This window comes from Muscardinus avellanarius (assembly GCF_963383645.1).
Source record: "Muscardinus avellanarius genome assembly, chromosome: 22".
Classification (NCBI taxonomy): domain Eukaryota; kingdom Metazoa; phylum Chordata; class Mammalia; order Rodentia; family Gliridae; genus Muscardinus; species Muscardinus avellanarius.
The window spans coordinates 14090101-14102456 of record NC_137808.1 but is presented as its reverse complement, the minus strand read 5'-3'; the positions used below and the strand labels follow the sequence as shown (position 1 = coordinate 14102456).

The window sequence follows — 12356 nt, the reverse complement described above, 5'->3', positions numbered from 1 at the left end:
CCTAGCGAGACCCTGTTCAAACAAAAATAGTGCCGGGCGCGGTGGCCACGCTTGTCATCCCCGCGCTTGGGAGGCGGAGACAGGAGGATGGCGCAGGTTCGAAGCCAGCCGCGCGCGCTGGCTTAGGAGACCCTGTCTCCAAATAAAAATATAAAATAGGTCTGGGAGTGGAGCCCGGAGGTAGAAGGGCTTCCAGGAACCCCAGTATCACCCCCCAAAATAGTGCTGGGGTGTAGCGTGGAGGCAGAATGGCCCTAGATTCAATCCCTAATAAAACAGAAACACACACAAACAAATAAATAAGCAAAAGAAAGAAAAAGGCATTAGATCAGGCAATATCTTTCCTCTGACTCTGCGGCCTTACCCACATAACTTCTCATGTCTCAGGCCCAATTTTCCTCCATGTAAAGAAGGGCTCACACCCTCTCAAATGAGAGGCTCAAGGACCAAATGCGAGCATTTTCGAGGGCAAAATGCAAACAATAAAACACCAAGGTGAGGTGAAGGGTCATTACCCGGACGCCGTCAGACAGGGATCGCAGAGACCGCGACCTAGGGACGGAGTGTGGCCTAACTGACAGCGGCTCTCTGAGATGCTGTGTTAGGGCTTTGGGGATGTGCTGTCATTCAGAAGCAAGAAGAGTTCAAATGGGTCATAGCAGCAAGGGTGGGGCTCATCACATGCGTGAGGAATAATTAGGCACTACCTTTGGATAAGTAATCAATATCTGGATGGGGATAGAAGGACCGTTCATTAAGAGGTATATAATCACAGGCCCTTCCTTCCTTCCTTCCTTCCTCCCTCTCCTTCCTTCCTTCCTTCCTTCCTTTCTTTCTTTCTTTCTTTCTTGTACTGAGGATGGAATCCAGGGGCATTCTACCTCCGAGCTATACCCCCAGCCCTAGCCAGGTGTGGTGGCGCACGCTTGTAATCCCCGCGCTTGGGAGGCTGAGACAGGAGGATCACACAGGTTCGAAGCCAGCCTCAGCTACTTAGTTAGGCCCTGTTTCCAAATCAAGTATAAAACAGGAGGTCTGGGAATATAGCCTGGAGATAGGAAAGCCCCTGGGTTCCACCCCTAATGTGTGTGTGTGTGTGTGTGTGTGTGTGTGTGTGTGTGTGTGTATTCCCAGCCCTATCTTTTACTCTTTATTTTTGAAACAGCATCTTGCAAAGGGCCTCACTAAGTAGCGGCTGAGGCTGTCCTCGAACCCGGGTCCTCCTGTCTCAGCCTCTCAAATGCTGGGATTACAAGAGTCTGTCACCACACTGGCGCCGAGATTCTTATCCATCTTTCTGCTCCTCTGAGTAAAACTCTATAAAAATGGTTATTCCTTTTCTAAATTCAGTGTGTTGTCATAAGACTAAACTGTTGTCATAAGACTAAATTAAATAACCTAGGCAAAAAATTAAATAATCTAAGCATGAAGTCAATTTAAAAAAATCTTCATTCAAGGGAACACTGCAAAAGAATCTTCAGTGGAGACAGAGATTATTAAGGAGTAAATAAGCTACCCAATTATTACGGAGTAAATAAGCAACCACTCGGGCAGACACTGAGGCAGCAGGCCAGGACGGTGCCGAGTCCCGGCCGCTCGGAGGCCGGTACTGGATGACTAGCTCAGAAACTGGAAATGCGACCTGACCTAAGCCCTATGTTGCTACCCGGCCTGTTGATCCGTCAAACCTGCTCCACGGGCTGTACGATCCGTATGCCATCTGGGGCTCTGACCTGGGTTTCTGCTCTCTGAGCCTCACTGTGAAACAAGAGACCTGCAAAGGAGTGATTCTACCGCAGCCTCTGTTTCCTGTCCTCTGTGGAGAGCCTCCCGCAACAATCTTACTGGTAGAACACATTTCCGGCTGGTGGATGAAAAGCCGAGTTAATTACCCTTTTGTAACAGTAGCAAAACAATACCACCATCCTCTTCCCACGACTGTCGGGAAAGATACATTTTACCCACTTTCGATTCCCAGCTTTTCCGCCTGTCACTGTAGATCGGCTAACTGTTTGACAGGTGTTCAGTAATTGACAGAGCTTATCTTTCCCTCTCAGGCTCCTTTTCTGCTCAATTGCCAACATTTCCAGTTGCCATGGCGACTGTAAACATTAATGATTATGCTTACATTCCGAGAAGGGATTTCAACACATTCTTAAAAATTCCTGGGGGGTAGGGGGGAGGCGGGGAGAAGAAAATCTATCCATCTCTGGCAAGATGAAAAATATTAGATGATTTGAATTCCCTAATTATTTATATTTATGCTGGCTAAACACACACCTATTTTTTTTCTATAGCTTTGTATACGGAATGATTTTTTTCCTCCCATTTCACTAACAAAACAAGCTATAGAGACGTGAGAAAGTGTTTTCTCCAAAGTAAAGAGGGAGTAAATTTGTCTAGAAAAATGCTAAGGTAACCTGGGAAGGGTGAATTATGAAAGCAGCCATCTTACCTCCCATGGTAGAGTGCATCTTTTTACACTGCCTGATACAAGGTCGAGTCCCTCCCCTTGGCCCCTCCTTGGTGGACATCCCAAATAGGGATAATGAGATCAGCTCTGAACAAGCACGCCACCTTCAACTTTAATATACATTACTGTTACAGTAAGGATCCTAGACATTTTTGCATATTATATATTATATACACAAACGCACACACAAGTGTGTGTGTGTGTGTGTGTGTGTGTGTGTGTGTGTGTGTGTGTTACTAGGGATTGAACCCAGGGCATTCTACCTCTGAGCTATACCTCCAGCCCTATTTTTATTTTTTATTTGCAAACAGGGCCTCCTTAAGTAGCCGAGGCTGGCTTTGAACCTGCAATCCTCCTGTCTCAGCCTCCCAAGTTACTGAGATTACAGATGTACACCACCACGCCCGACTATTTATATTTTTCAAAAGTGCACAACCGTCTATTCCTCAGGAGAAACTGAAAATAATTAGTAAGCCAGGCATGGTGGCGCACATTTTTAATCCCATTCGACCTCCTCTCTCCTCTCTCCTCGCCCCCCCCTCTCTCACACACACACACACACACACACGCACGCGCGCGCGCACAGGAACTAGTGTTTCTCCTCTCTCTTCTCTTCTCCCCCTTTTCCTGGCCTTCGTGCTCTGCGTTCCACTGACCCAGCCTCACGTGCACCATGAGTAGTTGAGACTCCCTTTCTTTACGCCCTGTGGCGGGTCGATCTGGAACCTAGCAGTGAGCTTGTTGCCCGAGACGGCTGTGCTGAGAACACTGGGCAAGCCCGTGGCACTCTCCGAGCGCATCTCTGCAGGTGCGCTCTTCCAGCGCGTGGGGAGGGCAGCAGGGAAAAGAGAAAATGAAATCCTAGCGCAGAGTTCGACATGCACCTGCCACCGGCTCGGCAGCCAGGTGCTCGCATCCCAAGAGCGTGCGCGGCACAAGCACTAGTGGCCACAGACACAGATGCTTGGGGTGTCCTGTAGAGGACGCTCGCGGCGCTGCGGGGCCTGGACAAAGGGCCACGCAGAGTGAAGTCGAGCTGCAAAAGCAGAGCCAGCATCCTCGATGCCTCGGCTGTGGCTGCACGGGGCAACAAGGCGCTCATGATAATTTTGGCTTTCTCACGGCCCTTGAGATCCCAAATTGCTGGGTGGACACCGAGGCGCTGATCGCCTCTGCTCGTGCCCGGTCCCGGGAGCGCGGCTCTGCTGGGGTCACGAGTGGAAACTGTGTGGCTCTTCATAAGCTTCTAGCAAGACCAGGCGAGCGAGGGGTGACCTCGGGGCCCAGCTAACTCCCGGCTTGTGGATAACAGGTGCACCCTTTCCTGAACCCCGAAGGGAAGGGGGCCAAGGTGGCGGTTTACCTCTGACAAGAAAATGCCTATTTTTTTTCTTTTTTGCAACATGTGCCTTTTCCTCTTCTGAGGTTTGACTAAAAATAGAGGAACATAAAAGCGTAGTAAGAAGATTGAGAAGAGAGAAGTATGATTCAATCAGCTCTGAGCATCGACAGACAAGAGGGGACATGAGTAAAAGTACCCACAGATCCCACAGAGCAGGGTTTGCCTCTGTTGCTACCGTTGTACTGGGAATTGAACCCAGGGACGTTCCACCTCCGAGCTGCACCCCCAGCCTGATTTTATTCTGTAGCTTGAAACAGGGTCAAGCTAAAAAATTGCTGGAGTCCTCGCTAAGTTGCTGAGGTCGGCCTTGAACCTGTGAGGCTCCTGTCTCAGCCTCCCAAGTACTGGGATCACAGGTGTGTGCCACCGCACTCAGTTTAACTCTCTTTTAATAGACCTCAAATCAGGCTAAACATTTCCCAGATAGTTTTTTTTTTAGCAAAGAGATACTTTTAGCAGATGATTGACAACCTTCATTTCCCCCTAAATCTCTCAATCCTGTGCGTGTGTGCGTGTGTGTGCGTGTGTGTGTGTGTGTGTGTGTGTGTGTTTTCCTGGGGACTTAACACAGGGGCATGCTACCTCTAACCTAAACACCCAGCCCTATTTCAATTTTTAGTTTGAAACAGTAAGTGGCTGATGTCCTCGCTAAGTTGCTGAGGCTGGCCTTGAACTTGTGATCCTCCTGACTCAGCCTCCCAAGTTCTGGGATTATAGGCGTGTGCCACTGTGCCAGCCTAGTAAAAATATTTTAAATGTACAATGAGGTCTAACTGCTTTCTTTTCACTGAAGTAATTATTTGGAGGGGGCTTGGGGGTGGGCTAGCTTCTGTACCTCTTATTTGTTTCAGTTGAGTAAGAAAGGTCCTTCTATTTTCAAATCATAGACTTCATTGTGACCCAGTTAATCCGTTGAGAACCAGCGTTCAACACTTTGATCAGCTTCCTACTGGGATACACAAGATCAGATCCTGTTTCTAAGATTCAATCGTCCGTGTGACTAAGCTTGAACATATCCCAGGCAGGGCCACTTTCAACCCAACTCCTTCTAGTCCGTGTGGACTAAATTTTTTAGTACATAGAAAAGAACTTCTGACCTACGGAAAATGAAGACTTTTTTTTCCCCAAAAGGTTGAGGAGTTAAAGAAATTCCAAGGTCATGCAGATCAGACTTTCTTTTTTCCTTTTTGTGGAACTAAGGGATTGAACTCAGGAGCATTCTACCTCCGAGCTACACCCCGGGCCTCTTTTATTTTATTTATTTATTTATTTTAAATTTTGAAACAGGGTCTTACTATGGTTCTACAGGTCTTGCTAAGTGGCTGAGGCTGGCCTCCAACCTGCGATCCTCCTGTCTCAGCCTCCTGAGTCCTGGGATTATGCGTGTGTGTGCCACTGTGCCTGGCTAGAAATAATGTCTGCAGGATAATGGAAGTCTACCTCCAGGGTTGCAACGTAGCAACTGGAAACACATCTTTTGCCTAAAAAAATAAATAAGATACATGTGCCAGTGTGTGTATGTGTGTTATATATATTTTTTAACAGTTCACAGGCGGTTGCCTAGCTAGGGAAAGACACCATTAGCAGGCTATTCACCACTGGGTATTTCCAGAAACTTTGTTTGAGAGCACAGTCAACCTGCTTTAGTTTTTACGAAGCCCCCGTGAGTCGCAGGTGCCAGATGTCTTTTCTCTGCCCGGATGTCTGCTGACGGGCCCAGTGCACATTAAAGGAAAAAGCGGCCGGTGTTGGGAGGAGATTCTCAGCTTGCAGCGGGGCGGTGCACTATTAGTGGGAGAAGTCCCGGTGCGGTTAATGTGGGGCTGTCGGCTCCGTGGGGCTGACAGATGTGCTGAAGGCAGAGTCAGTGGGGCCGATCCTCATCAGGCCATCATTAGTTGGCCTCAAGATCTGGGGCCTTTGGGAGATAAACAGATAACAGCTTACAAGGGCCGCGTGTACATTACACACCCCAGGGTCAACTCCCACAATGCTCCTGATTTTTTTTTTCCCACAAGGCCTATAGGGTCTGAAAGGCAAATGCATTCTAGCAGTTTGTCAATAGAAACTCTTAAGGCTTTATTACGTCTTTAGCCTGGTGGAGCATGCCTCTCATTCCAGTACTTGGGAGGCTGAGATAGAAGGATTGCAGGTTGGAGGCCAACCTCAGCCATTTAGTGAGACCTTTAGCAACTTAGACCCTATTTTAAAACAAAACAAAACACACATTTATTTATTTATTTATTTTTGTGGTACTGAGGGTGGAACCCAGGGGCTTTTCTACCTCCAGGATATACTCCCAGAACTATTTTTATACTTTATGTGGAAACAGGGTCTCACTCAGTAGCTGAGGCTGGCTTCGAACCCGCGCGATCCTCCCGTCTCAGCCTCCCAAGTGCGGGGATGACAAGCGTGCGCCACCACGCCCGGCTCAAAACAAAACAATTTTTAAAAGGGTTGGGGGTGAAGCTCGGGGGCAGAATGCCTCTGTGTTCAGTCCCTAGTCTTCTAAAATAAAATAAATTATTACTTCTTGTTTTATAAAAGCAAACTGACTCTTGAATTAATTTATCTGTTTTTTGGCTGCTCTTGAAATAAGAATAGCGTGGACTTTATGTGAGAGGGTGGTCAGTGTTTAGGGCCTTTTACCTAAACCCCGATGGCTCAGTGTCGAGTTCCTTGCACGCAGAAAGATGGGTTTTTACAGCCAGGGCTATGAAGGACTAACACGAGTCTCAACCTAGCTCTGTCTTTGAATGGGCTTGTAATTAAAGAACTACAAGGTATTTGAGAGACTTTTTTTTTTTGTACTGAACATTGGACCCAGGGGTCTTCTACCTATGAGCTCCACACTCAGCCCTAATTTATTTTTTCACTTTGAAACATCAGAGTCTCACTAAACTGCAGAGGGTCTTGCTAAATTGCTGAGGCTGGCCCCAAATCTGCAATCCTCCTGTCTCGGCCTCCCAAGAACTGGGATTCGAGGCGTGCACCGCCGTGCCTGGCTATGCCAACTCGCCGAGGGTCTTGGCCCAAGTTGCGGAGGCTGGCCTCGAACCTGCCATCCTCCCCTGCTCCCAAGCAGTGGGATTACGGCTGTAGCCACCGTGCTGGGCTAGACATTTCTTTCAGTCTCTTCACTCTATAAGTAAAGTGAGATACAGAGATCTGAAGATATGTGCCCCACTTTAAATAATGATCTGAAAGATAAACAAGACCGGAACTTATAGCTGAACTCGAAATTTAGTGTATCTGGTACTAACTTGAAGGAAAATAAAAATCCTAAAGAAACAAAGCAAACAAACAAAAAACTCATCGCCAAGGCGCAAACCCTAAGAGACCCAAACCTGGGTTCTATGTGCGCCTCCACGAGTCAGCTGGTACAATGGTGGGACACAAAACGTCCCCGAAAAGAGCCCACTTGCTAATGTTCGGAGTCGCTGTAACTGGTCGTGAGGGCGGTAGTTCCCGAGGTGGATAAACCCACTGTAATGAGGTTACTAGGCGGTACTGGGTAGACTGGTCGGGTGTGGCTGGAGCAGGTGTGTTTTGGGGGTGCAGCCTTGGGGATTATATATATGGTTCCTCCTCCCCCAGCTCTCCTTTGTTTTCGACCTCCATGTGAGGAGTGCAGCCCCTGTGCACGAGTGCGTGCGCTGTCTCTCCCCTCCCTCCCTCCCTCCCTCCCTCCCTCCCTCCCTCCCTCCCTCCCTCTCTCCCTCCCTCCCTGTTTCTCTGTCTCTCTCTCTCTCTCTGTCTCTCTCTCCCTCTCCCTCTCTCTCTCTCCTTCTTGTCTCCACGATCTGAGATTCATAGTCCCCGGCCTCACAGGTACTGAACCCCAAAGCGTGAGAAATCGAATCTTCTTTCCGCTACGTGGCGCGCTCAGGCGTGATAGCGCAGCTGCAAGAACGCGGAGGGACCCCGTCAGCCCAGCAGTGCCACGCTCTTGACGCAGCCTGAGTCTTCCCTGCATTCTTTCCTACAGTATGCTTCAGGAACGAGCCTTTTTAGTATTTTGGTAATTTCTGTCTCTCTTGGAAATGTTAAGGGGGCCCTTTGGTGAAAGTGGAAAAGTTCTAACTTTTGGATATAAGGCAAAAATGAAAGGATGGAGCCAGGCATGGCGGGGCGCGCTTGGAGTCCCAGTACTTGGGAGGCCGAGGCAGCGGAAGATAGAGCCCAGGTGTGTGGCCAGCCTCAGCACTTGTGAAGCCCTCCACAACTCAGTGAGACCCTGTTTCAAAATAAAGAATAAAGCAGACTGGGGGTGTAGCTCGGAGGTAGAATGGCCCTGGGTTCCATCCCCAGTACCGCAAAAGAAAGGACCAACTTTCTTAGAAGACGATTCATTTGTTGACAATTTTTGAGGAGTTCACGGTTCAGCCCATATGAGGCTGGGTCTGCAGAGTTCAAGGCTTGACAACAAGGAACAGAGAAAGAGAGGGAGAGAGAGGAGAGAGGAGGGAGGGAGGGAGGGAGGGGAGGGAGAGAGAGAGAGAGAGAGAGAGAGAGAGAGAGAGAGAGAGAGAGAGAGAGAGAGAGAGAGAGAGAACGAGCTCTGTTCACATCATGGTGGTCTGGAGCAAGAGCCAAAGCCAGGGAGTTGAGACACAAGCACATTCGCCAGGCCACGCCCCCGATTTTCCACCTCCCCAGCCACACTCCACCCGCCTAGGTTACCACCCACTAAATCTTTTACAGTGCTTTTTTCCACTAATGAGATTTAAGCCCTCACGGCTTAATAATACCAACTCTGGACATTAATATATGAGCTCTCCAGGGGACACTGTGTATCTTGCCGTAACAGATGGGTTTCAAATTGTAAGTTTAAAAACACCCGTTCCCTTAATCATGCAAAAAGCCAAGGAGCAAATTAACGCAGCGATAGGGACAGGAGATAGCTGGTATCAAACCCCACGTCAGCCTCGATTACCGAGAGAGAGTTTCTCAATCTTGTCATCACGAGCCTTTGTGTGAGCATAATACACGCCGTCACTTATCAAACCTGCACGCCATGAACCCTTCTGTGAAGTCATATCTGCCTTCTAGCCAACGCGGGTCCTTTTTACAGACACTGAAAAAAGCCTGTATAACATCCTCCAAACGCCTTCCTTCCATTAAGACCACGATGGTATTTTTCAGGGCATAAAGTATCTGTATAAAATAGTTTTGTTTGAACTAGGATTCCACTCTGCCTGGCTCAGTGTCTTTGGAGCGTGTGCAGTGGGGTCTCTGCAGGTCTCAGATTTTTCTATCCTAACTGGAAAACGTTCCCAGTGTCTCCCTGTCCACGGAGGGACTCTGGGGGTCTCTCTAAGTGACACTGGGCCCTGAGCCCGTGCCAGGAGGGGGGCCGCCTGGCCGCCAGCGGGGTGCGACGACGTGGGGGCAGAGGTACCTCCAGAATGCGGTGGCGGACCACACAGCAGGACCATCCCCTGGCCTTGGCGGACGGACACGGTGCTTCTTGTTCTGGTTTGAAAGTTGTCCAGGTCTGTTGGGGAGAAAGAAGGAAAAGAGAAAGCAACATTTAAGCATGACAGCGCTGAGACAGTTGTGGGCGACGATCGCTGTTAACGGAGGAAAGACTCGTCATTCCCGATGCCACACGCACAGCTTACTCTGTCAGTGTCAGTCTCGTGTCGTCACTGTGTCCGGGGCAGGGAGGGAGCCGGCCTGGAGCCCACCGAGCGCTGCGCGCGCGTGTCCCCGTCACTCGGGACCCCATCATGACGTGGGACTACACTGCATCAGTAAAAGTATATTAAAAATGAGCCGGGCGCGGTGGCGCACGCTCTAATCCCCGCGCTCGGGAGGCGGAGGCAGGAGGATCGGCAGGTTCGGAGCCAGCCGCGCTGGCGTAAGAGACCCTGTTTCCAAATTTTAAAAAATATATAAAATAGGTCTGGGAGTGTAGCCCGGAGGTAGAAGGGCTTCCAGGAACCCCAGTACCACCAAAATAATAATAATAATAATAATAATAATAATAAGCAATAATAATAATGATAAAAAATAAAATAAAAATATTTTGATGGCAGCGGTGCCAGCCCAATTCCACGGAGCCTGGTTCCATGATACCACAGCCATGATACCATGAACCTTCCCTCCCCCTTGCAGAGCTCAACTGTCCATGAATACAGCCACCGGCAACCTGTGCCTATTTAAACCTGAAATAACCAATCACAGCCACAAGCTGCCTGTACCTATTTAGACACAAAATAACTAAGGGTAAATAAAATGTATTCACATAAAATAAAAATGTGAGATATTAAATAAAATGTATACTTCGGTTTCTCAGCCACACCGGTTACTTTTTGGGCTCCGGAGGCCCACATGCCATCAGTGGCTGCCGTGCGCGGCCAGCACAGACACTGGCTGCTTCTCTCATTCCAGAAATTTCTGTTGGACAGTGCAGGCGTAGGTGAGCAACTCAGGTGTAAAGATATTGACCTCCCTTGTCATCACAAGGCCTTTTTGTTACTAAATATCACGAACATGCAAACCTGCCTTTGATAGTTTTGTTCGCTGCACAGACCATTCTATTATATACGGTTATACTTATCTCTCCACGTATCGATGTATGCTGAGAATACGACACACTTTCTTTACACATGCACACACATATGTGTATGTGTAATATGTAAATAGATGCATACACATATACAGGTTTTAATTTTTTTTTTTTTTTTTTTTTTTTTGCGGGTCTGGATGGAACCCAGAGGCATCTGACCTCCGAGCTACACCCCAGCCCTTTTTTTTATCCTTTATTTTGAAACCGGGTCTCACTGAGTCACAGAGGGCCTCACTAAGTAGCTGAGGCTGGCCGCGAACCGCGGTCCTCCGGTCTCGGCCTCCCGAGTGCGGGGATGACAAGCGTGTGCCACCACGCCCGGCTTATTCTTTATTCTGAAACCGGGTCTCACTGAGTTGCGGAGGGCCTTACTAAGTAGCTGAGGCTGGCCGCAAACCGCGATCCTCCGGTCTCAGCCTCCCGAATGCTGCGATGACAAGCGTGCGCCGCCACGCCTGGCTGTGTATTTTGAAACAGGATCTTACTAAGTTGCAGAGGACCTCACCAAATAGCTGAGGCTTGCCTCAAACCAGAGGTCCTCCTTTCTCAGCCTCCCAAGTACTAAGATTACAAGCGTGCCCCACCAGACCCGGCTCATATTTTCTTTCTTCACTGCTAAGTGATATAAACTTTAAAAACTAAATGGCGTTGACTGGCGTTGGTGTTGACTGTACCCATTAGCTTATTACATAACATTTTCAACAATCATTTGATAAAGGAACGCACAATTTTGTGTTAGATGTGTTCACGCGGTACTTCTCTGTAAAAACAACTTTTATTCACCTATGAAATGTAATATCCCCATTTTAATTTTAAATGAGACTCGAAAAGTAAAAAGCTATAGGATCTGGAGTATGTTAGCTCCCTGAGAGCACAGAAGTGATTTAGCAGTTACATTTCTGGGGGAAGAAAGGTAGGTACGAGGGCCTTAGAGTAACAACATGCAAATTACTAATAAAAAGCCTTAATATAAGTAAACATTGAGAATTCAGGCTAGAGAGTATATCAAAACGTGAGAGAGGTCCACGTATTTTCTGTCTGGAAAGTTATTAAATGTTTGGAGGTGGGAAAATGCAGTTTGCAATAAATGCCTGGTTATAGTCTAGATCCAGTCAAGTCAAGAGGGCCTAACATACTTTTTGAGAAGTAGTAATAGTAAGGGAAGATGATTTATTTAGGCCAGCATGAAAGAAATAGCGGTCATGCAAAGGCAGGCTGGGGCATCCCAAAAGAGAGTATAAAATGTTGAGTTTTAAGCCAGATATGGTGGCACATACTTGCCATCCCAGTACTTGGGAGGCTAAGACAGGAGGATTGCAGGTTTGAGGCTAGACTCAGCAGCTTAATGAGGCCCTCAGCAACTTAATAAAACCCAGTTTCCAAATAATAACAGGGCCGGGGGTGTAGCTCAGAGGTAGAATGCCCCTGGGTTCAATCCCCAGTACCACCAAAAGAAAAAAGAAAAAAACCATCTAGTTTTAAAATGGCCAGAAAAAGGTTAATGACACATCATGGTTTGATAAAAATTCAGACAGAAAAGGAAGAAAAAAAAAAGAGAAATGATAAAATAACCAGGCACATAGTACACGTGTTTTTAAACACACTGTACATGTTAAAAAACACAAATCCACTTTCTTCCTAACTTGGAGAGACCTGCGTTTTGCTAAACCTCAGAGTGATGTCAGAGCAAGAAATCTCCGGCCTCAGCCTCCAGTTGTCCCTGTCACGGTTGCCGCAAATTCTGAAAGAATCCGTCAATAAATAAGGAAATCAGTCCCAGCTTGGAACAAATGGCCAAGCAACACGCTGGTTATGAATGTGATTTCCATAATGATGGGTATGCTCTATATAAAAACAAAGTATCTGGGGGAGTAGATTCCACAGCAGACTTAAATGGCCTCTCTGCC

General features: G+C 47.8%; 1 protein-coding gene across 4 annotated transcripts in view; it reads right to left on the bottom strand.

Annotated features, from left to right (window-relative positions):
* The window catches only part of CNTN4 (contactin 4), a gene marked incomplete at both ends in the record, with an annotated part of 366244 nt that overhangs the window by 153771 nt on the left and 200117 nt on the right, over positions 1 to 12356 (bottom strand). For all 4 annotated transcript variants that reach the window (XM_080718174.1, XM_080718176.1, XM_080718175.1 and 1 more), the window contains one exon: positions 9277 to 9372. In XM_080718174.1, the coding sequence (XP_080574300.1) occupies positions 9277 to 9372 (96 nt within the window). The remainder of the gene's footprint in view (positions 1 to 9276; positions 9373 to 12356) is intronic.